This window comes from Pan paniscus, chromosome 1 (genome assembly GCF_029289425.2).
Source record: "Pan paniscus chromosome 1, NHGRI_mPanPan1-v2.0_pri, whole genome shotgun sequence".
Classification (NCBI taxonomy): domain Eukaryota; kingdom Metazoa; phylum Chordata; class Mammalia; order Primates; family Hominidae; genus Pan; species Pan paniscus.
The window spans coordinates 12,735,829-12,760,704 of record NC_073249.2 but is presented as its reverse complement, the minus strand read 5'-3'; the positions used below and the strand labels follow the sequence as shown (position 1 = coordinate 12,760,704).

The 24,876-nt window shown below is 43.4% G+C and overlaps 1 protein-coding gene across 2 annotated transcripts in view; it reads left to right on the top strand.

Annotated features, from left to right (window-relative positions):
- EDARADD (EDAR associated via death domain) overlaps positions 1-24,876 on the top strand; it is an 85,026-nt gene that overhangs the window by 26,701 nt on the left and 33,449 nt on the right. For both annotated transcript variants that reach the window (XM_003824510.5, XM_034949463.3), the window contains exon 4: positions 5,415-5,473. In XM_003824510.5, the coding sequence (XP_003824558.1) occupies positions 5,415-5,473 (59 nt within the window). The remainder of the gene's footprint in view (positions 1-5,414; positions 5,474-24,876) is intronic.

Here is a 24,876-nt window from a genome sequence, read left to right as displayed (position 1 = left end):
TAAGAAGCAAGGAAGGCACTTGACCAGGAGGGAGAGGGCCACATGGTGAGATGGTCATCAAAAACAGGAACTTTAGAGGTGTCCCCCTGATGGCCAGTAAAGGCAGTTGAGGAACCCGTGTGGCATTGGTGTAGGGAGTACATGTCCCCAGAGGTTGTGGATTTAGATTCATTAAGGCCTGTGGCAATAGTGACACCCAGTAACTTACATAGGAGTTTCTTGAAGATTTCATTATGCCTCTCAATCGAACCTGCTGCCTGATACGAGAGGGGAGGTGGAAGTTTCATTGAATGGCTTAAGAGCCTGGCATTGTATGTTCTTAGAAGAGAAATGAGTGTCTTGCTCACTGTCAGTAATAAGTGGGACTCCAAAGGAGACTGGAAATGTTCTGCTGAAGCCTTGTATGGTGGCCTTGCTGTACATAGAGACATCTGTTTCTTTATTTATAGTTTGGGTGTATTTGAGGCAAGAGATTCTGAGAGTTCTTTACCACAAAGGGTGCAACTCTTAGGCAATGGTCCAAAAATTTATAAAAACTGTGCAGATGGGGCGATTTGTTGGCCAGGACATCCAGCAATAAGATGACTGCCTGAAGTTTGGCCAGTTTTGCTAATCTTGGGTCCTTCCTTTATCAGGGATATCCTGGTTAAGGGATGGAAAGCAGCAACTGTCTGCTGAGCTTCATCGTGTATGATGGGGGTGATGTCATCTGTAAAGTCTACAAATTCCCATTGCTCTTCACTCAGTTGCTTTGAAGGGGCTCCCCAGATAACCTAGGAGTCTGCAAGAGGGGTGACTTTTTCCAGCACTATGGGCTCTGGTGAGGGATGGGGGAAGCCACCCCTTCCTGCAGATGGAATATTCCAGAGTGCCCGGGTTTAGCTCCATCCTGTATCAAGGAGGCCTTGGTAACCATGCAGAGCTTCCAGGATTTTGCTTCCATGACCCAAGGCATAATGGACAGCGCAGTATGGAGGGTCACAGCTAGTGTTTAATGACAGCCTCTATTTCCAAGAGAGCCCAGTATGCAGCTAGCAGTTGCTGCTCTAATAATGTATAGAACAGGGCCTGGGAGGGCAGTTTCTTGCATCAAAAGCCTATGGACAACTTTCAGCTATCGTGGGTGGTCCAGAGACTTCAGGAGGAATGAGAGGAGGTTGCTGAAGCTCCAGAAATCTCTGGGGGTCCTAATGGGACTGCCTGTTGTAGACTTTTATTGGAGGGGCCCAAATTTACATTGAGCTGACTTGCAAGTACTGGCATCAATGAGATTAAATTTGTAAATGAGAAATATGTTGCCACCAGAACCCAAAAAAGAGCTAAAAATATACTAGACTTGTATTCACATTGTGGGTGCAGAGAGGGTCAATAGCTATTTATTGACAGTGTTTGGGTGGGAGCAGCCCTTAGTTTACCAAGTAATTTTTAGGAATTTCACCAAGGTGGCAGGGCCTTGCGCTATGTGTGGGGCAGTGGCCCATCTCTTTCCGTGAGCATTGTTGTGAGTACTGTATTCTGTGGCCTGCATGAAAATGTCAAGTGAGAATGTCCTCAGAGGAGGATCTCATCCATGTAATGTCATCACACTCATGAGACTGAGAAAGTAGGATGCAGTTAGATCTTGCCTGCAAAGCCTGTGTGTGATGACCAGGCTCTTGAAATGCCCCATGGGTGCCTTGTAAAGATGTATCATGTCTGTTTGCAGATGAAGGCAAACTTTGATTGAGAGACTATTGAGATAGTCACTGAACAGAACATATTAGGCAAATCTGTAATAGCAAAATATTTTCTAGTCACTAATTGGATGGAGTCAGTGTTTTCCAATCATATTAGGCATGGGGTATGGAAGCCTTAAGGGATGAGACCACAGCAGTAAAAGTGTAGTAATCTGGCTAGATGCGGTGGCTCACACCTGTAATCCCAGCACTTTGCGAGGCCGAGGTGGGCAGATCACTTGAGGTCAGGAGCTCAAAACCAGCCTGGACAACATGGTGAAACCCTGTCTCTACTAAAAATACAAAAATTAGCCGGGCGTGGTGGTGGGCACCTGTAATCCTAGCTTCTTGGGAATCTGGGGTAGGAGAATCACTCAAACCTGGGAAATGGAGGTTGCAGTGAGCTGAGATCGCACCACTGCACTCCAGCCTGGGTGACAGAACAAGACTCCGTCTCGAAAAATAAATAAATAAAATAAAATTGTAGTAATCCACTGTGAAGCATCTTTTTTTTTGGAACAGGACGTTGCTCTGTCACTCAGGGCTGGGGTGCGGTGGTGTGATCAGGGAGCCAAGTGATCCTCCCACCTCAGCCTCCCAAATAGCTGGGACGATAGGCATGTGACACCATGCCCAGCTAATTTTTAAACTTTTTGTAGAAATAGGGTCTTACTGTGTTGCCTGGGCTGATTTTGAACTCTGGGCCCTCAAGCAACCCTCCCATCTTGGCCTCCCAAAGTGCTGGGATTACAGGTGTGAGCCACCACACCCAACCTGTCTTCTCCTTTGTGTCCAGGTTTCTTTTTATCTCTCTTTCATTCCCTTTTTATGGTCACTGGATATATTTTTGGCAGGGGCAGTCTTCTCTACTCTGCTCATATTGATAAATTTCTTCCCCCAGAGAACCTCAAATCAGTATCATCAGGGGTGGGGCCTTCCCTGTGGCAGTGGTTGCTCTCATATAGTTTAAAAACTGTGGGCTTGTGTCAGGGTGAATTAACCCTTTTACTGTGCCCCGGGGCTACCAGGAGGTTTCCCTACAACTCTGAGGATCAGGATCTTTGCTGCAACAGGGGCATAAGCTGCAGCGTGGTCCAGCCCAATGGAAGAGTGCTGGCCTGTAACCCAGAGGTGGAGGGACTCTGCTACAACTTTGTCTTTTCTGCCATGAGGGTTTTCCTTAATTAATTAACTGATTTGTTTATGGATTTTTTCCTGTCTTGTACAAATGCCCTCAGAATATTTTGGATTTCTAGCCACATAAAGTTGTGGCTTGCAGTTTTTGTCTCCATATGTCCCAAGGGACCTTCTGGGAGGTTATGAGCAAAGTGTTGGGAGCCAGGTGGCCCCCGTCGCAGGCAGCCACCTCTTCCTCCAGGGAATGCCAGTCGGTCTCCCTGGGGATGGGGTCCTCATCCAGCCAGGTGGTTTTGTCTGTGGCCCAAGTGGGGACATTAAACCCACTATGGCAAGATGAGCTCTTTGGCGTGTTGGAAGCAGCAGCGCTAAGCACAGCTGGGTGCGCTCGCCAGGGGCTCTGTGCCGAGAGAGCAGTTGAGTACCAAATGCTTTTTCCCGTTTTCTTTCTTCATTAGCACCTGGGCCACAGACTGCCATAGCTGTGTACCTCGATGCCCCTGGGGGTCAGGAGAACACATGGGCAGCAGCAAGGGAAGCAGCAGCTGAGGGGATGGGCAGGGTCACTGCCCTTGCCTTAGCAGCAACCAGGGCACCAGGGAAACTCCCCTGGAGAACTCCCTGGTCTCTCTCCTTCCTTTCTGCAAACCTCTGTCTGCAAAGGACCACCCCCATGGCTGACCTGGGGATGCACTTCACAAACAGTGTCTGTACAGCTGCCCCAAGTGGCCAGTGATGGTCACCAAGCTAGTTGTATTGCTAAGAGAGCTTGCACCTGTCCCTTGATAAGTGGGACTTAAGCAGCAACCGGTTAGGGGGATGTGCTACCACCGTCTTTACAGATGGGAGCCTCAAGAGACCACCTGCCAAACACAGGCCCAAACTGACAGCTCTGGGGTCCAGTCAGTTCACAACAGTTTTCATCTTGGGATGAGATAGCAAACAATCAACAAAGACAACACAGCATTGCATAGGCCAGAGTGCAAATCTTCCAGTAATTGTCAATTCTATCCCAGGCAGCCTGCGTGGTATTAGTGAAGTTGGTTAGCCAAGAGCAGTTAATGAAATCTGACCAAATGTCCTTGATTGTGGTTGGGTCATCCTGTTCATTATGCCAGTTGTTTCTTTTCTTTTATTTTTCTTGTCTTTTTTTTTTTATTTTTTTATTTTTGGAGACAGGGTCTCACTCTGTCCCCCAGGCTGGAGTGCAGTGGCATGATCGATCAGAGCTCACTGCAGCCTTGAACTCCTGGGCTCAAGTGATCCTCCTCTCTCAGCCTTCCAAGTAGCTGGGACTACAGGCACACACCACCATACCTGGCTAATTTTTAAGTTTTTTGAGACTGGGTCTCACTGGGTTGCCCAGGCTGCTCTTAAACTCCTGCCTCAAGTGCTCCTCCTGCCTCAGCCTCCTGAATAGCTGTCATTACAGGCGTGAGCCACCACTCCTGGCTATCATGCCAGTTGTTTTGATCACCTTCTCCTCACCCCTGCTCTAGGATTATGGGGATGGACAAACACACACATCCAACACTGGAGAGACAAGATCAGCAGCAGTTTATGAGTCACATATATGCACAGCCCAGGGGAGGAGGACACTGCCCATCACACAGAGCCACGCAGGGGGACACAGATGTTGTACTTGAGAGCAGAGCAAAAAACCATGGGCTGTGTGAGACAAACATTGTGGCATCAAAAGGGTGGGCTGCCTTCTGGTTCCCATGTGAGTTCGTGATCAGCCTGTTTGAATAATTCCACATGTTGGTAGGAAACTGAAACCCACTACCCAAAAATAAGCAGGGGGCAGTCACAGTGGCTCACACTAGTAATCCCAACACTTTGGGAGGCCAAGGCAGGAGAATCACTTGAGGCCAGGAGTTCAAAACCAGCATGGACAACACAGTGAGGCCCTATATCTTACTTAGCTTGGTGTGGTGGCACATGCCTATCTTCCCAGATACTTGGGAGGCTGAGGTGGGAGGATCACATGAGCCTAGGAGTTCCAAGTTACTGTGAGATGCACTCCAGCCTGGATGACAGAGTGAGACCCTCTGTCTCTTATTTTTATTTTTTTGAGACGGAGTTTTGCTCTTGTTCTCCAGGCTGGAGTGCAATGGCGTGGTCTCAGCTCACTGCAAACTTTGTCTCCTGAGTTCAAGTGATTCTCCTGCCTCAGCCTCCAGAGTAGCTAGGATTACAGGCATGCGCTACCACTCTTGGCTAATTTTGTATTTTTAGTAGAGACGGGGGTTTCTCCATGTTGGTCAGGCTGGTCCCAAGCTCCCAACCTCAGGTGATCCGCCTGCCCCTGTCTCTTATTTAAAAAATAAAATAAAAAATAAGCAGGAATTGTGCCTAATCTCTTGATAAGGAGCATTGTTTAGCTGGGGGATCTTATCCTTAAGAGCAGAGTTTGGAGAGGAATTTGTAGTCCAGCCCTTCTGATTTTACCAGATGCCAAGGCAGCATGTGACACTGAACCTTAATTTTAGGTCTTACACCACGGAGTGTGTGCTTTTTAAAATCACACTTTGTTTCTTTCTTTCTTTTTTTTTTTCCTAGCTGAAGAATGTGATACAATTACTTTGAACTGCCCACGAAATTCAGATATGAAAAATCAGGTAAGAATAATTTCAACTATATTTTACCCTTAGGTACATGATAATCCACCTAAAATTTTTTGAGAGTTATAGAGTTTTACAAATAAAAAATGAAAAACAGGATTTCTAGATCATAAACAGGGTTTGCAAATGGTCCCTAAGCATCCCAGTAAGGTAGCATATCTTTATAACTTTTTTACTTCTAATAAATATTGTAGCTTTCATTCATTCTTTGAAATACTCTTCTACATGCCAACAACAGAAAATCAATGCTGGTGAGTTAGAAAGGGGAGTTGTTTTCTTTCTAATGCAGTTGGCACTCTGTGGATGAGCAAATTCTTTAAGGCACAACAAAACTAGATACTCTAATATAATACTTGTAATGCTTTATAAAACTTTAATTTTTTTAGATATCAGATGTCAAACTTTAACATATTATTTCTATTATCTTTTTCCAAAAAGGAAATATGTTTATTGTGTTATGATTATAAAAGAATTCATATTTTTTAATTGTAAATTTTTTTGTTTATTTTATTTTATTTTATTTTTTTAGTATTTATTGATCATTCTTGGGTGTTTCACAGAGAGGGGGATTTGGCAGGGTCATAGGACAATAGTGGAGGGAAGGTCAGCAGATAAACATGTGAACAAAGGTCTCTGGTTTTCCTAGGCAGAGGGCCCTGCCGCCTTCAGCAGTGTTTGTGTCCCTGGGTACTTGAGATTAGGGAGTGGTGATGACTCTTAACGAGCATGCTGCCTTCAAGCATGTGTTTAACAAAGCACATCTTGCACCGCCCTTAATCCAATTAACCCTGAGTGGACACAGCACATGTTTCAGAGAGCACGGGGTTGGGGGCAAAGTTATAGATTAACAGCATCCCAAGGCAGAAGAATTTTTCTTAGTACAGAACAAAATGGAGTCTCCTATGTCTGCTTCTTTCCACAAAGACACAGTAACAATCTGATCTCTCTTTCTTTTCCCCACACTTCACCCCTTTCTATTCGACAAAACCGCCATCGTCATCATGGCCTGTTCTCAATGAGCTGTTGGGTACACCTCCCAGACGGGGTGGCGGCCGGGCAGAGGGGCTCCTCACTTCTCAGACGGGGCGGCCAGTCAGAGACACTCCTCAGTTCCCAGAAGGGGTTGCTGCTGGGTAGAGGCGCTCCTCATTTCCTAGACAGGATGGCGGCCGGGAAGAGGCGCTCCTCACTTCCCAGACTGGGCTGCCGGGCAGAGGGGCTCCTCACATCCCAGACGATGGGTGGCCGGGCAGAGATGCTCCTCACTTCCCAGACGGGGTGGCGGCCGGGCAGAGGCTGCAATCTGGGCACTTTGGGAGGCCAAGGCAGGTGGCTGGGAGGTGGAGGTTGTAGCGAGCCGAGATCACGCCACTGCACTCCAGCCTGGGCAACATTGAGCACTGAGTGAGCGAGACTCCGTCTGCAATCCCGGCGCCTCGAGAGGCCGAGGCTGGCAGATCACTCGCGGTCAGGAGCTGGAGACACGCCCGGCCAACACGGCGAAACCCCATCTCCACCAAAAAATACAAAAGCCAGTCAGGGGTTGCGACGCGCGCCTGCAATCCCAGGCACTCGGCAGGCTGAGGCAGGAGAATCAGGCAGGGAGGTTGCAGTGAGCCGAGATGGCGTCGGTACAGTCCAGCCTCCGCTCGGCATCAGAGGGAGACCGTGCAAAGGGGAGAGGCGGCAGTACAGTCCAGCCTCGGCTCGGCATCAGAGGTAGACTGTGCAGAGGGTGAGGGAGCGGGAGCGGGAGAGGGAGAGGGAGAGGGAGAGATTTTTTTTTTTTTTTGAGGCAGTCTCACTCTGGAGTGCAGTGGTGCGATCTCGGCTCACTGTAACCTCTGCCTCCTGGGTTCAAGAGATTCTCGTGCCTCAGCCTCCTGAGTAGCTGAGATCACAGGTGTGCGCCACCATGCCCGGCTACTTTATTTATTTATTTTTTTAGACGGAGTCTCGCTCTGTCACCCAGGCTGGAGTGCAGTGGTGCGATCTCGGCTCACTGCAAGCTCCACCTCCCAGGTTCATGCCATTCTCCTGCCTCAGTCTCCCGAGTAGCTGGGACTACAGGCGCCCGCCACCATGACCCGCTAATTTTTTTTTTTTAATTTTTAGTAGAGATGGGGTTTTGCCATGTTGGCCAGGCTAGTCTCGAACTCTTGGCCTCAAGTGATCTGTCCACCTAGGCCTCCCAAAGTGCTGGTATTACAGGCTTGAGCCACTGCACCTGGCCAGAATGTTCATTATTTTAAAGTTCAAGTTGTGCAAAAAAGTACACACAGAAAGTTAAGAATTGCCTGTCATTCCACTGTTCCACCTTTGGATATACATCTTTCTGGGGACTTCCTTGGTCAGTTACTTCTTGTACTGTCCAAGCCACCTCTGTTCTCTCTCCCAAAGCTCGTTAGCAGAGTTGCTTAACTATATTTACAGCATTCAGTATCTCAAAGGCATGTCTTGCCTCAAATAGGCTGATTCAGTTCTGCTCCTTCTATATATAACATCAAGTTAATTTGTAACAAGTTTTGCCTAGTCTTGCTTTAAAACATCACTATGTAATAAAGTCTTTAATAGTAACATTGTTGCCTAGTCAAATCACCTCTGTAATAAAGAGAAGTTACACAATAGTTGATAAAATAAGCAGTTTAAATTAAAACACATAACTGTCTTGAAAATGGTCAGTGGTGCTACTTTTAACTTTGTTTTGGGGAATTTTCAACCATTAATTGTGAATATCAGACTTCACTCTTTACTCCTGATACTCAACATTTTCCTTGAAATTACAATCTAATAATGGGCTTCTGTGCTTACTGAATTTAAACTAGTTTAGTAAACTGAAAGTATAAATTTGTTCTTCTCATAATCCTAATTTTTAAACAAAATTTTGCTCCTCAAATTTTTTTGGTAACATGTAGACTTCCTTGAAGATAAAAGAATGCTAAGTTTTTCATGTAGTTTACTTTTAGGGATTTTCCAAAACCACTTAAGATGAGGTACAGAATATATGTTAGCACACTGTTCAGCATTTTTCCTAATTTCAGTGTTATAATTTTGGCTATATCAAGTAAATACTATCCTAAAAGGTGAAAATATATTTATCAACTAAAAAAATAGGGGAAATACCTCTTTGAGATTTTTAAAGTTCTATTTTAAAACAAAATGTCTTCTTCTCCTATAAAAAGTAGTACTATAAGCAGCTGGCTGCTTCCATTGACTATTTCTTTGTATAATCTATAGGATTTGTTTTAACTGCTAGATACTCAGAAGGATTCTTTGAAATGAACTTGGCAGTTAGAACAAAGAAAATTCACCAGGGAGAAACGTTTAAAAGAAGAAAACAACACGCACTCCATTCTATAGTTCAGACATTAAAAGCAAGCTGGAGGCCGAGCTCGGTGGCTCACGCCTATAATCCCAACACTTTGTGGGGCTGAGGCAGGTGGATCACGAGGTCAGGAGTTTAAGACCAGCCTGGCCAAGATGGTGAAACCCCATCTCTACTAAAACTACAATAATTAGCAGGGTGCAGTGGCAGGCGCCTGTAATCCCAACTACTTGGGAGGCTGAGGCAGGAGAATTGCTTGAACCAGCAGGTGGAGGTTGCAGTGAGCTGAGATTGTGCCACTGCACTCCAGCCTAGGTGACAGAGTGAGACTCTGTCTTAAAATAAATAAATAAATAAAATAAAATAAAAGCAAGCTGGAAGTATGTTCTTTAGAATAATTATTATCTGCCTTTTTAGTGATTTTTATAATTTAAGAACTAAAATCTGCTTCTACTAAGGATTAATTTGAGCTTCCTTTTTCGAGTGATGCCAAGGAAAAACATCATAGTGTCCTAGTGTCAAAAATTAAAGTCTAAGCCAGGCATGCCTGTGGTCCCAGCTACTCAGGAGGCTGAGGTGGGAGGATCGCTTGAGAACTGGAGTTTGAGGCTAGTCTGGCAACATAGCAAGACCTGTCTCTTAAACAAAACAAAACATTAAGGTCTGACATTTCAAGTGCAATTTCAGAAAGAACCCTTTACGTTTAGTTATTTAAAATCAATACCCCATCTACTAGAACTATTCAACTTCTACAGCTTATTACAACTGGTATTTATTGAGGATATACTCTAAGACCAATCTGAACTGGGTATTCTTGGACATAAAAAATACAGGAGGAGGAGGTGGAAGATAAGACCCCAGGCAGACCTTATAGACTTGTTGGAGAGGCAGTGCACACAGTTTGATTCTCGGATGTGTGTAAGGCTCAGATGTGTAAACAATTTCCATGATACTTTAAGGAAAACATTTCCTAGGACCTTTATCAATCAATAAAGTTTTAATTACTTTAACGACATGCACAAGCATATGGCAAATGAAGGTAAAGCAAAAATTTGTTCCAGCTGGGTACGGAGGCTCACACCTGTAATCCCAGCACTTTGGGAGGCCAAGGTCGGCAAAACCTGAACTCTACAAAAAATACAAAAATTAACCACACCTGTGGTCCCATGGTCCCAGCTGCTCAGGAGGCTGAGGTGAGAGGATCGCTTAAACCTGGGAAGCAGAGGTTGCAGGGAATGGAAATCGTGCCACTGCACTCCAGCCTGGGAGACAGAGCCAGACCCTGCCACCAAAAAAAAAAAAAAAATTAGGTTCCAGTTTGTAGCCAAGAATCCATGCCAAGAGGAGTCTAAGGTAATACAATAAAAATAAGAAAAATAATAAATATTAGGATACTAAGTTGGAGTTAGAAGTTATGAAAATAATGACATTGTCTTCTATGTTGTTTATTTGGATTACAAAACAAGTTTTTTTAGTTTTAGAAACTACATTAAGAAACTACAGACCAACTCGGTGGCTCATGCCTGTAATCCCAGCACTTTGGGAGGCCGAAGTGGGCAGATCACCTGAGATCAGGAATTCTAGACCAGCCTGGCTAACACGGTGAAACCCCGTCCCTACCAAAAATACAAAAATTAGCTGGGCATGGTGGTGGGTGCCTGTAATCCCAGCTATCTGGGAGGCTAAGGCAGGAGAATTGCTTGAACTCAGGAGGGGAAGGTTCCAGTGAGCCGAGATCGTGCTCGGCTTGAGCCTGGGAGGCTGTGGCTGCAGTGAGCTGTGACTGTGCTACTGCACTCCAGCATGAATGACAGAGCAAGACTCTCTCTCAAAAAAAATAAAAAAGAAAGAAACTACAATACCATTAAGTTATTGGCTCATTTACTTGCGACAAATGTATCCCACTAATGTAAGATGTTCATAATAAGAGAAACTGCGGATAGGATATATATATAGGAATTCTTTACACTGTCTTCTCAAATTTTCTGTAAATCTAAAATGATTCTAAAATAAAAGCGTTACTTTAAAAAGCATACTAAATAAAATTTAGATTCTAGATCAATGAAAGGCGCATCGCCCATTCCACCACTCGAATACAATTATTTTTGTCACTTCGTTGTATTCCTTTGTACATTTTTGTATGCATAATTACAAAAACTGCAAATAAGCCTGGGCGCGGTGGCTCATGCCTGTAATCCCAGCACTTTGCGGGGCCGAGGCGGGTGGACCACCTGAGGTTAGGAGTTTGAGATCAGCCTGGCCGACATGGGGAAACAGAAACCCTGTCTCTACTAAAAATACAAGCGATTATCCTGCCTCAGCCCCAGAGTAGCTGGGATAACAGGCACCCACCACCACACCCAGATAATTTTTGTACTTTTAGTAGAGACGGGGTTTCACCATGTTGGCCAGGCTGGTCTCAAACTCCTGACCTCAGGTGATCCACCCACCTCAGTCTCCCAAAGTGTTGGGATTACAGGCGTGAGTCACCGCATCCAGCCTAACTCATATAGTTTTCAAAATGACCTTATGCAGGATGTACCATTATTATGCTCACTTTACACATCGAGATCCAGAGTGGTTAAAAAATAAAATAAAATAAATATAAAACTTAGCCGGGCGTGGTGGTGGGTGCCTGTTATCCCAGCTACTCTGGAGGCTGAGGCAGGATAATTGCTTGAACCCAGGAGGCGGAGGTTGTGGTAAGCCGATATCACACCACTGCACTCCAGCCTAGGCAACAGAGTGAGACTCCGTCTCAAAAATCAAAAACAAACCAAAAACAAACAAACAAAAAAAAAAAACCCTGCAAATAATTTGATATTGTTCTATATCCTGCTTTTGTTGTTTAATAATTCAGAAACATTTTATCCAGTTTGCTCCATGGTTTTGCCATCCTGTTGCTCCATGATCATGATGATGTCACGGTCAATGGCAGCATGGTATGCCCATCTGACACAGAAATAGATTCTAGGATGTGAGTCTGAGGGCCAGAGCCAGAGCCCTCCCAGTAGATAGAATGGTATAGCCCAAGCTTGTCCAACCCATGGCCTGCAGGCCTTATGTGGCCCAGGACAGCTTAGAACACAGCCCAACACAAATCTGTAAATGTTCTTAAAACACTATGAATTTTTTTGCAATTTTTTTTTTTTTTTGAGATGGAATCTTGCTCTGTCTCCCAGGTTGGAGTGCGGTGGTGTGATCTCAGCTCACTGCAACTTCTGCCACCTGGGTTCAAGCAATTTTCCTGGCTCGGCCTCCCTGGTAGCTGGGATTATAGGTGCACGCCACCACACCCAGCTAAACTTTTTGGATTTTTAGTAGAGACAGGGTTTTGCCATGTTGGCCAGGCTGATCTTGAACTCCTGACCTCAAGTGATCCACCTGCCTCAGCCTCCCAAAGTGTTAGGATTATAGGCGTGAGCCACTGTGCCTGGCCTTTTTGCGATTTTTTAAAAGCTCTTCAGCTATGATTAGCATTAGTATATTTTACATGTGGCCCAAGACAATTCTTCTTCTTCCAATGTGGCTCAGGGAAGCCCAAATATTGGACACCCCTGGTATAGACAGAGGATCTGAGGGGAGATTCTGTGACAGAGTGAACTTGGCCTGAGAGATCTTAGGTGATGAGGCTGGAAGGTAAGTTGAGACCAGGGCCCCAGAGCCTTGAATGCCGGAGAGGGGTGGGTGGTGGAAGGTATTGGGGATTTTCAGTGATTTTCTCATGACCTTATCTGGGATCCTAAGGGGACTTGAAAGAAGATGAGACAGGCTTAAAAGCCTGTGCCTGGGAGATGGATGCTATTGACAAGATCAATAGAGAATTCAGGAAGAAGACCATCAGATGTGTGTGTGTTGTTAGGATTGAGTTTTCTTTGTTGGTTGGTTCAGAAAGAGGAGATAAAGGTGTGTGGAGTTTGGGGTATGTGAGATTTGTTGTGCCAGTGAGACTGCTTGTGTAGATGACACAGCACTAGGTACTGTGCTTAGGATTCATGCATTGGGAGGTTATAGTTGAAGCCCTAGGCATGGATGAGACTGTCAAGGAAAATCGTCCTTATAGGAAAGCGGAGAGGTTAACCAAGATGAAACCTTGAGGAACACTTACTCTTGGAGGTCAGAGGAAGAAAGGAGCTCAGAGGTAACTAGAGGAATAGCCAGAGAAGAAAACCATCTGTGGTCAAGGCAACGATCCTTTCCTTCATAGCACTGATCCTAGTTCATAGTCACATGTTTGCTGACTATTTCATTGTCTTCACCCATTGATTAGGCTATGCCCCTTGAGGGCAGGGACTCCTGTGTCTTTTTGCTCATAATTGTATCTTCAATGCCTACTACATAGTAGGTCCCAATAACTGTGTATTGAATAAAGAAAGGGAAAAGCCAGGGGAGGGCATCGCTTCACGTGTCGAGGAAGGAATGGTCACCATCCTCAGGAGGCACAGCGTGGTCAAGAGGGAGACCTACCAAGACGTCATTGGATTTACTTGCAAGAGTTAAGAAGTGAGTATGAGAGTGTTTATGCAGTTCTACCCAGAAATTCATTAAGGTAGCAAAGAAAAATATTAAAATGTTATTTGAAGGTATTGGAAAGTACAGAAAAGGCTTCCTTTTTACTTTTCAGGATGAGAGACTTCAGGATTTTAGAAAGAAAAAGGATCAGCAGGAGTGGAGGATTAAAAATAATAGAGGGAAGGGGGGTAATACATGGGATGTTTTCCTATAGAAGGTAGAGGGGATTCATTTTCTTAGCAAATATTTATTGATAACATATGTTTGGTAGAAAACACACAGCACTAGATTTTCCTCAAGGAATCTGTAAGCTGGCAAGGAACTCAAGATATATGCACACATAATTTTGATAAATAAGAGTCGTCAAAGGCATAGAGAGATGAATTTGCATTTTAAAAGTAAAAACCTCAGCCAGGCATGGTGACTCAGGCCTGTAATCCCAGCACCTTGGGAGGCCGAGGCAGGAGAATTGCTTGAGACCAGGAGTTCAAGACCATCCTGGGCAATAAAGTGAGACCCCATCTCTATTAAAAAAAAAAATGTCTTTCTTTCCTTTTTTTTTTTAGATGGAGTCTCACTCTGTCGCCCAGGCTGGAGTGCAGTGGTGTGATCTCAGCTCACTGCAACTTCCACCTCCTGGGTTCAAGCGATTTACCTACCTCAGCCCCCGAGTAGCTCAGACTACAGGCGTGCACCACTGCACCTGGCTAATTTTTGCATTTTTAGTAGAGACCACCATAGGTCTCACCATATCGGCCAGACTGGTCTCTAACTCCTGGCCTCAGGTGATCTGCTCTCCTCGGCCTCCCAAAGTGCTGAGATTACAGGCGTGAGCCACTGCACCCAGCCAAAACTTTCTTTTTAATTAGCTAGGTGTGGTGGTGCACACTTGTAGTCCCAGCTGCTTGGGAGGCTGAGGCAGGAGAATCACTTGAGCCTGGGAGGTTGAGGCTGCAGTGAGCCGTGATTGTGCTACTGCACTCCAGCATGGGTGACAGAGCAAGATCTTGTCAAAAAAAAAAAAAAAAAGTAAGAACCTTAACTCTTTTTCAGAGGCAGGACTCAAAGAAGGTTGGATGGGGAAAGATAGAAATATACTTTTTAGATGCAAAGTCAAGAAGTTGAGTTAGTTGATGTGAAACTGGTGTTGTGCCTTGAATCATGGCATTTGGTTGGGACAGGAGGGAGGAAATGGAGCAGAGTTATTAGGGGGCTAAAGAGTTTGCTCTGTTCATACAGCAGGGAGGCAGAGACCTGCGTGAAATAGGCAATGCTATGACAGTATTTGATAAATGTGAAATAGATTGCCAGATGGTAGATGGTGAAACATCCATTCATCCCTCCATCTTTCAAGTATTTCAGTGCCAAGAATGTATTACCAGCACTCCCTTAGGGTCTCCGGATACAGTGGTGAATACCTAGAGCTTACAGTCAAGTTTGGCATTGAAAATCTCCTACTGGGAAGGGTGAGTGGAAGTGTTTGTGGATGCTCCAATCACAGAAGCGCCGTAGGCAAGTACACTAAGAAAATCCCCCTTAGAGAAGCTCAGCACATATCCCTAAAGGCAAAAGATAGAGAGGACACCTGATCGACAGGTAAGCTTAGTTGAACAGAGAAATACTTGTTTTTCCCACCCCTGGGGCATACCTGTTAAATGTCCCCTGCATCTCATGTTTCCTGTAAACACTACTTTGGGAAGAGTTGTTCAAATGGAAGTCTTGAATGCCAGGATGGAAGAGTGTGAACTTGATGTCCCACACCCTGGAAAGTTCCCGAAAGAGTCTGATGGTGGAATGATGGGGTAAAAAGGCAGAGTTCTAGAAAGGTCATCCTAGCAGGGGATGGTCTAGGGGTTAGATAGGAAGAAAGACTGAGGCCAGGAGAGCCTGAGGGCTATTGCAGTCACCTAGGGATGTAATCCCAAGGGCCTGGATTTGGGTTGTGGCAGGGAGAAGGAAGAGGGGAGACTGCAGTTCTAAAATGTTGGTGTTAGTGTATTAGGGCTGCCATAACAAAGTGCCACAAATGAAGTGACTTAAACTTACCATCATCTCATAGCTCTGGAGGCTACAACAAATCTGAACTCAAGGTGTCGGCAGGGTTGGTTCCTTCTTTTTTTTTTTTTTTTTTTTTTGAGACTTGCTCTGTCACCCAGGCCAGAGTGCAATGGCGTGATCTCAGCCCACTGCGACCTTTGCCTCCTGGGTTCAAGTGATTCTCCCGCCTCAGCCTTCTGAGCAGCTGGGATCACAGGCACCCACCATCATGCCCAGCTAATTTTTGTATTTTTGTAGAGACGGGGTTTCACCCTGTTGGCTAGGCTGGTCTTGAACTCCTGACCTCAGGTGATCCGCCCACCTTGCGCCCTGCCCAGGGTCAGTTCCTTCTGAGGGCTGTGAGGGAAGGACCTGCTCCAGGCCTCTCTTCATGGCTTGTAGCTGGCTGGCTTCTCCCTGTGTTTCTTCACATAGTTTTCCCTCTTTGTTTGTCTGTCTGTGTCCAAATTTCCCCTTTCCATAAGGAAGCCAGTCATATTGAGTTAGGGCCCACCCCAATGACCTCATTTTAACTTGATTACTTCTGTAAGGACCCCATTTCAAAACACAGTCACATTCTAAGGTACTGAGGGTTAGGATGCCAACATGGGAATTGTGTGGAGACACAGGTCAATCCACAACACAAAGCAAAACAAGAACCTTACAATAATAATAACAGCGCATTTTGAGGGAGAGATGAAGATGATTTGGTGTCTGGCAGACGCTGGGACAGAAGTGGAGGGAAGGGCTGAAGGTCCACTTCAGAGAACCCCGGTGGTGACCAGGGCTGTGGTGGGTGCCACTGTTGCAAATGGAAAAACCACTTGTTTGGGCAGTGGGAAAACCAAGTAGAGAGTCTGATCAACAAAAACTGAAGACCCCATGTCATTTTATCCTCCGAGGGCTGATTGTCTAGTTGGTGGATTACCTAATGCTATCATTTTCCCACTCCCTGCAAATCATCCGTAGTTGATTCTTTTATTATTATTTTTAATACGCTTTACATTTTTGGAGAATTTTTAGGTTCACAGCCAAATTGAGCAAAACGTGCACAAATTTCCCATTCACTCCCTGCCCCCACTCATGCACAGCTCCACCCCCATTGTCAGCATCCTGCATCGTAACGGTGCGTTTGTTATGATTGATGAACCTATGCTGACACACCATTATCATCCAAAGTTCAAATTGGTTTAAATTAGGGTTCACCCTTGGTGTCGTACATTCTATAGGTTTGGACAAACGTCTGATGACATGTATCCACCATTCTAGTATCTTACAGAGGAGTTTCACTGCCCTAAAAATCCTCTGAGCTCCACCCATTCATCTCTCCCTCACCACTAACTTCTGACCAACAACTGACCTTTTTACTGTCTCCATACTTTTGCCTTTTGCAGAATGTCACATAGTTGGAATCATATGCTATGTAACCTTTTCAGATTGGCTTCTTTCCCTTAGTAATATGAATTTAAGTTTTCTTGCTGTCTTTTCACTGCTTGATAGTTCATTTCTGTTTAGTGCTTAATAATATTCCACCGTCTGTATGTACCACAGTCTATTTATCTATTCACCTACTGAAGGATGTCTTGGTTGCTTCCAAGTTTTGGCAATTGTAAACAAAGCTGCTGTAAACATTCATGTGCAGATTTTTGTGTGGCCATAAGTTTTCAGCCCCTTTGGATAAATCCAAGAAGCATGATTGCTGGCTCATACAGCAAGAGGCTGTTTAGGTTTCTAAGATGCCACCAAACTGTCTTCCAAAGTGGCTGTACCATTTTGCATTCCCACCCAGCAATGGATGAGAGTTCCTATTGCTCCACATCCTTGTCAGCATTTGGTATTGTCAGTGTTCTGGATTTTAGCTATTGTAATAGGTATGTAGTGGTATCTTATTGTTGTTTTAATTTGTATTTCTTTGATGATAGGCGATGTGGAGCGTCATTTTATAGCTTATTTGCCATTTGTGTATCTTCTGTGATGAGGTGTTTGTTAAGGGCTTTGGCTCATTTTAAAATCAGGTTATGTTCTTATTGTTGAGTTTAAAGAAGTTTTATATATTTTAGATAACAGTCCTTTATCTGATATGTCCCTTGCAAATATTTTCTTCCAGTCTGTGTCTTTTCATTCTTTTGACAGTGTCTTTCACAGAGTAGAAAGCTTTAATTTTAATGAAGTCCAGTTTATCAAGTATTTCTTTCTTGGATTGTGCCTTTGGTACTATATCTAAAAAGTCATTGTCATGCCCAAGGTTAACTAGATTGTCTCCTATGCTATCTTCTAAAATTTTTATAATTTTCTATTTACTTCTAGGTCTGTGACCCATTTTGAGTTAATTTTTGTGAGAGTTTAAAGAGTTTAAATTTTGTGAGAGCTTAAGGTGTGTGTCTAGACTAATTTTTTTTTTTGTTATTCCAGTACCGTTTGTTGAAAAAACTATCTTTCCACTATTATATTGCCTTTGCTCCTCTGTTAAAAATCAATAGACTATATTTATGTGGTCCTATTTCTAGGTTCTCTATTCTGTTTCATTCATCTATTTTGCTTTTATTTGTCTCTTGTTTGCCAATACCACACTGTTTTGATTACTGTAGCTTTCCAGTAAGTCTTAAAGTTGGGTAGTATCAGTCTTTCAACTTTGTTCTTTTCCTTCACTGTTGTGTTGGCTATTCTGGGTCTTTTTGTCCCTCCATGTAAATTTTAGAATCAGTTTGTTGACATTCACAAAATAACTTGCTGGGATTATGATTGGGATTGCATTTAATCTATAGATCAATTTGGAAGAACTGATACCTTGACAACATTGAGCCCTCCTATTTATGATCATGGAATATCTCTCCATTTACAGGGCATGCCTCTTTTTATTGTGTGTTATGTTATTGTATTTTGCAGATATTGCATTTTTTTTTTTTACAAATTGAAGGTTTGTGGCAACCTTGTGTCAAGCGACTCTTGCTGCCATTTTTCTAACAGCATGTGTTCACTTTGTGTCTCTGTGTCACAATTTGGTAATTCTCACAATATTTTGGTATTTGCTATGAAGATCTATGACTCGCGATCTTGATGTTACTATTGTAATTGTTTTGGGGCACCATGAACTACACCCATATAAGACAGTGAACTTAACTGATAAATGTGCGTGTTCTGACTGCTCCAATGACTGGCCATTCCTCTGTCTCCCTCTTCTTGGGCCTTCCTATTCCCTGAGACACAACAGTATTGAAACTAGGCCAATTGATAACCCTACAATGAGCTCTAAGTGAGGAAGAGTTGCATGTTTCTCACTTCAAATCAAAAGCTAGAAATAATTAAGTTTAGAGAGGAAGGCATATCAAAAGCCAAGATAGGCTGAAAGCTAGGTCTCTCATGCTAAACAGCCAAGTTATGAATGCAAAAGAGAAGTTTTTGAAGGAAATTAAAAGGGCTACTCCAGTGAACAAACAAATGATAAGAAAGCCATTATTCTTATCTTATACTTATCTTATTGCTGATATGGAGAATGTTTTAGTGGTCTAGATAAAAGATCAAACTACCCACAACATTCCCATAAGCCAAAGACTAATCCAGAGTAAGGCCCTAACCCTCTTTATTTATATATATTATATATATATATATAATATATATAAATAATATCATATATAAATATATAAATGTATATAAATATAAAATATATAAATATAAATATATATTTATATATAATATATGTATTATATATATTATATATATGAGATATATATAGAAGAAAGTCCTAGATGGCATCTTCTTCCAGGAAAGAAGTAAAAGTAAAGAAATATTATATATTATAAATATGTAAATATATATTTTATAATATGTAATATAATATTTATATATTTTATATATATATATTTTGAGATGGAGTCTCACTCTATTGACCAGGCTGGAGTGCAATGGTGCGATCTCCGCTCACTGCAACCTCCACCTCCTGGGTTCAAGCGATTCTCCTGGCTCAGCCTCCTGAGCAGCTAGGATTACAGGCACCCCTCCCGCCCACCACACGTGGCTAATTTTTGTATTTTTAGTAGAGACAGGGTTTCACCATATTGGCCAGGCTGGTCTTGAACTCCTGACCTCAAGTAATCCACCTGTCTCGGCCTCCCAAGTTGTTGGGAATACAGATGTGAGTCACCGCACCCGGCCTCCTAACCCTCTTTAATTCTATAAAGGCTGAGAGAATTGAGGAAGCTGCAGAAGAAAAGTTTGAAGCTAGCATAGGTTGGTTCATGAGCTTAAGGAAAGAAGTCATCTCCGTAACATAAAAGTGTGAGATAAAGCAGTAAGTGCTGATAGAGAAGCTGCAGCAAGTAATCCAGAAGATGTAGCTACCATCATTGATGAAACTGATGAAGGTAGCTATACTAAACAACAGATTTCCAGTGTAGACGAAACAACCTTTCACTGGAAGAAGACGCCATCTAGGACTTTCTTTCTTTTTTTTTTTTTTTTTGAAACCGTGTCTCATTCTGTCACCCAGACTGGAGTGCAAGGGCACCATCTCAGCTCACTGCAACCTCCACCTCCGGGGTTCAAGTGATTTTCATGCCTCCACCTCCCAAGTAGCTGTGATTACAGGCATGCACCACCTTGCCCAGCTATTTTTTGTATTTTTAGTAGAGACAGGGTCTCACCATGTTGGCCAGACTGGTCTCAAACTCCTAACCTCAAGTGATCCTCCCGCCTTGGCCTCCCAAAGTGCTGGGATTACAGGTGTGAGCCACTGTGCCTGGCCATGAGCCACCAAGCCTGGCCATCTAGGACTTTCCTAGCTAGAGAGGAGAAGTCAATTCCTGGATTCAAACTTTACAGGACAGGCTAACTCTCTTGTTAAGGGTTAATGCAACTGATGACTTTAAGTTGAAGCTAATGATCATTGACCATTCCGAAAATCATAGTGCCCTTGGAATAAGGCTAAATTTACTCTGTCTGTGCTGTGCTCTATAAATAAAACACCAGGCTTGGATAACAGCACATCTATTTATAGCATGGTTTACTGAATATTTTAAGCCCACTGTTAAGACCTATTGCTCAATAAAAAAGATTCCTTTCAACACATTACTGTTCATTGACAATGTTCCTGGTCACCCAAGAGCTTTGATGGAGATGTACAAGGAAATTAATGTTGTTTTCATGCCTGCTAACACAATATCCATAGTGCAGCTGCTATGGTTTGAATGTTTGTCCTCCCCAAAACTCATGTTGAAATTTAATCCCCAAGGTAGTAGTTGGGAGACGTGGAGCCTTTAAGAGGTGATTGGTTCGTGAAGGCTCTGCCATCATGAATGGATTAATCTGTTCATGGATTAATGGGCTTATGGATTAATGAGTTATCGTGAGAAAGGAACTGAAGGCTTCCTAAGAAGGAGAAGTTACCATATTAGCATGCTCAGTTCCTTTGCCATGAGATACCCTGCACTGCCTCAGTAGAGTCCCCACCGGCAAGAAGGCCCTCACCAGATGCAGCCCCTCAACCTGGGACTTCTTTGCCCCCAGAACTGTAAGAAATAAATTCCTTTTCTTTATAAGTTGCCACGTTTCAGATATTCCGTTATAAGCAACAGAAAATGGACTAATACAGCACCCCATGGACCAAGAAATAATTTTGACTTTCAAGTCTAATTTAAGAAATACATTTGGTAAGACTAAAAATAGTGATTCCTCTGATGGTTCTGTGAAAAGTAAGTTGAAAACCTTCTGGAAAGGATTCACCATTCTAGATGCTATTAAGAACATTCATGATTCATGAGAGGAGATCAAAATATCAACATTTACGGGAGTTTGGAAGAAGTTGATTCCAACGCTCATGGATGACGTTGAGGGATTCAAGATTTCAGTGGGGGAAGTAACTGCAGATATAGTAGAAATAGCAAGAGAATTAAAATTAGAAGTGGTGCCTGAAGATGGGGCTGGATTTCTGCAGTGTGATGATAAAACTTGAATGGATCAATAGTTGCTTCTTATGGATGAGCAAAGAAAGTAGTTTCTTGTGATGGAATCCGCTCCTGGCAAAAATGCTGTGAACGTTGTTGAAAAGACAACAAAGAGTTTAGAATAGTACATAAATTTAGAATAGTACATAAACTTAGTGCATAAATAATGCACGAAGCAGGGGCAGGGCTTGAGAGAATTGACTTCAATTTGGAAAGAGTAACTACTGTAGGTTAGATGCTCTCAAACAGCATCATACGCTCCGGAGAAATCTTTGGTGAAATGAAGAGTCCATTGATGTGGCAAACCTTATTCTTGTATTTTTAAAGAAATTGCCACTTCCACCCTAATCTTCAGCAACCACCACCCTGAGCAGTCAGCAGCCATCAACATCAAGGCAAGACCCTCCATCAGCAGAAAGACTACAACTTGCTGAAGGCTCAGGTGATCATTAGCATTTTTTAGCAATAAAATATTTTTAAGACCTACTTTTTTAGACATAATACTATTTCTAGACTACAGTATAGTGTAAATATAACTTTTTCATGCACTGGGAAACCAAAAATTTATGTGACCTGCTTTATTGCTATATTTGTTTTATTAACTATGTTTTATTATTATTATTATTTTATTTTATGTTTAATTAAATCATATTAACTAATATAGTTTACAAAATGACCCTATGCAGGAGGTACCATTATTAGGCCCACTTTACACATCGAGATCCAGAGAGGTTAAATAATTTAAGGTCATACAGAACTGAGTACTGATTCTCCTGTCTTGACTCTCCCATCTTTTTTTTGAAATGGAGTTTCACTTTTGTTGCCCAGGGTGGAGTGCAGTGGCACAATTTCGGCTCACTGCAACCTCCGCCTGCAGGGTTCAAGCGATTCTCCTGCCTCAGCCTTCCGAGTAGCTGGGATTACAGGCATGCGCCACCACGCCTGGCTAATTTTTGTATTTTTAGTAGAGACGGGGTTTCGCCCTGTTGGTCAGAGGCTGGTCTTGAACTCCTGACCTCAGGTGATCCGCCCAACTCGGTCTCCCAAAGTGCTGGGATTATAGGCGTGAGCCACCGCGCCTGACCAACTCTACAATGTTGATTCTATCACCATGGTCACTGCACAATTACCTGATATGGGCAGTGCACTCTAAGCTGAATTTTTGCACCTGCCCCCAGCAGCCAACCCCACCTCTTCAGTCTGAAACTGAACCCACAATAATTTTGAGATATGCCTGTAGTTTTTATTTCTTTCATCAGAGTTTTTATAGTTTTCCTCACATATATCATATATGTATTTTGTTAGATTTCAACCCAAGTCTTTCATCTTGGAGGGAGTTAATATATTATAAATGGTATTGTGTTTTAGATGCCAGGATCTACTTCTTCATTGCTGATATATAGGAAAGAAATTGACTTATTTGTATTAATCTTGTATCCTGCCACTCTGCCATAATCATTTACTTTTTTGATGACTGTTTCAGATTTTCTACATAGACAGTCACATCATCTAAGCAAAGACAGTTTTATTTATTCTCCACTGTAACGTTTATTTACTTTTCTTGTGTTATTGCATTAGTTGGGACATCATAAATTCTTTTTTTTTTTTTTTTTTTGAGACAGAGTCTTGCTCTGTCGCCCAGGCTGGAGTGCAGTGGTGCAATCTCAGCTCACTGCAACCTCCGCCTCCCAGGTTCAAGTGATTCTTCTGCCTCAGCCTCCCGAGTAGCTGGGATTACAGGCATGTGCCACCATGCCCGGCTGATTTTTGCATTTTTAGTAGAGATGGGGTTTCACTCTGTTGGCCAGGCTGGTCTTGAACATCTGACCTTAGGTGATCTGCCTGTCTTGGACTCCCAAAGTGCTGGGATTACAGGCGTGAGCCACTGCACCCAGCCCATAATCAATTCTTTATTGACCGTCCTCTACATCTAAGGATGAGCTAGGCAGGAAGGAGGAGCACACTACAGCAGGGATCTTTGCCACTGGCCAATGTCACAGGAGGTAGAAATGGAGGAAGACGAAGATTAAATTGGTGACTAATAAACTTTTCAATATAGTTGTAAGTCACATGACAGTCCTTCATAAATGTGCATGCCCATGTTTGATGCCTCCAAGAGTCTTGGGAGGTGAGATATTACCTCCACTTCATAGATGAAGAAATGCAGAAGAGTTAGACCATCTGTTCATGTTCCAGAAGAACGAAGGTGGGAGCCCAGGTTTTCTGTCTTCAGGCTCCCCGCTTGCCTGCCTTTGTGCCTTTCCTGTTTCTCAGCAGTTCCACCCCTGTTGGAACCAATCACTGTGAGCACCCATACACAAAGAATGCTTTCAGGATTGGCAGGTCTAAGTATCGCAGTGTCAATTGTTGGAGAGTGAGAAGTCGTGATTCATTATTGATGTCTGCAGCGCATGGCACTTATACTTTGAAAGACATAGAAATGCTTTATATGAAAAATGCAAGCTCCATTTTACTCTAAGAGAAGAACGGGCCATCTTCCTGCTGCCATTTTTTAAACAAAGACACAGAGGTCTTGAGTCCCTAAGGACCTTCTCCTTCTCCCCTCTGTTACCCAGACCTCCGGTACAGCCCTTGGCCTGGCTATGATTGCTTATGCCCAGTCTGCCTGTAGTTCAGTATTTTTCAAACTTTAGACAATAACATAGATTAGAAAGTCATAAGGAGGCCGAGGCAGGTGGATCACAAGGTCAGGAGTTCGAGACCAGCCTGACCAACATGGTGAAACCCCGTCTCTACTAAAAATAAAAAAAATTTAGCCGGGGATGGTGGCGCACACCTGTAATCCTAGCTACTCAGGAGGCTGAGGCAGAAGAATCACTTGAACGCAGGAGGTGGAGGTTGCAGTGAGCCGAGATCGCACCACTGCACTCTAGCCTGGGTGACAGAGCAACACTCCATCTCAAGAAAAAAAGAGAAAGTCATAAAAGCTTCTTAAGTCTTGACCAGCATTTCTACCAATGAAATGAGTAGTATACAATACAAAAAATTAGAAAATGTGTCAAAATGCTGTGCATGAAATAGAATTATTTTTGTAAATTTTTGGTTTTGAGTATATATTTTTTAAAAACACGTATATTTATGCAAAATAGTGTTACATGTTTCATTTCTGTAGGTTGTGGTCAAAAAGTTGAAAGAGCCCTGCACTAGACTGTGAGTTGCTTAAGGACAGAGAGGCTGTCCTGGTCCTGTTTGGTCCCCAATGTCATGCATGAAGTGTGCACGCACTGTAACGCATGTGAATATTTAGTGTCCACATTTGATCAGGTTGTCCCGGGTACTGCTCAGAGTGCTGAGATGTGGTGGTAAACAAAAGACAAGACCTCTGTCATCAGGAGCTGACAGCCATTGGGCGAGGAGGGGGCATAGCAGGGCAGGGCAGGTCACCAGTGCTGGCACCAGAGCACCTATAGCGAAATCTCTGTGACCCTGGGCAGTGCCTCTTCTTTTCTTTTCTTTTCTTCTCTTTTCTTTTCTTTCTTCCTTCCTTCCTCTCTCTCTCTCTTTCTCTCTCTCTCTCTCTTTCCTTCCTTCCTTCCTCCCTCCCTCTTTCTTTCTTTCTTTCTTTC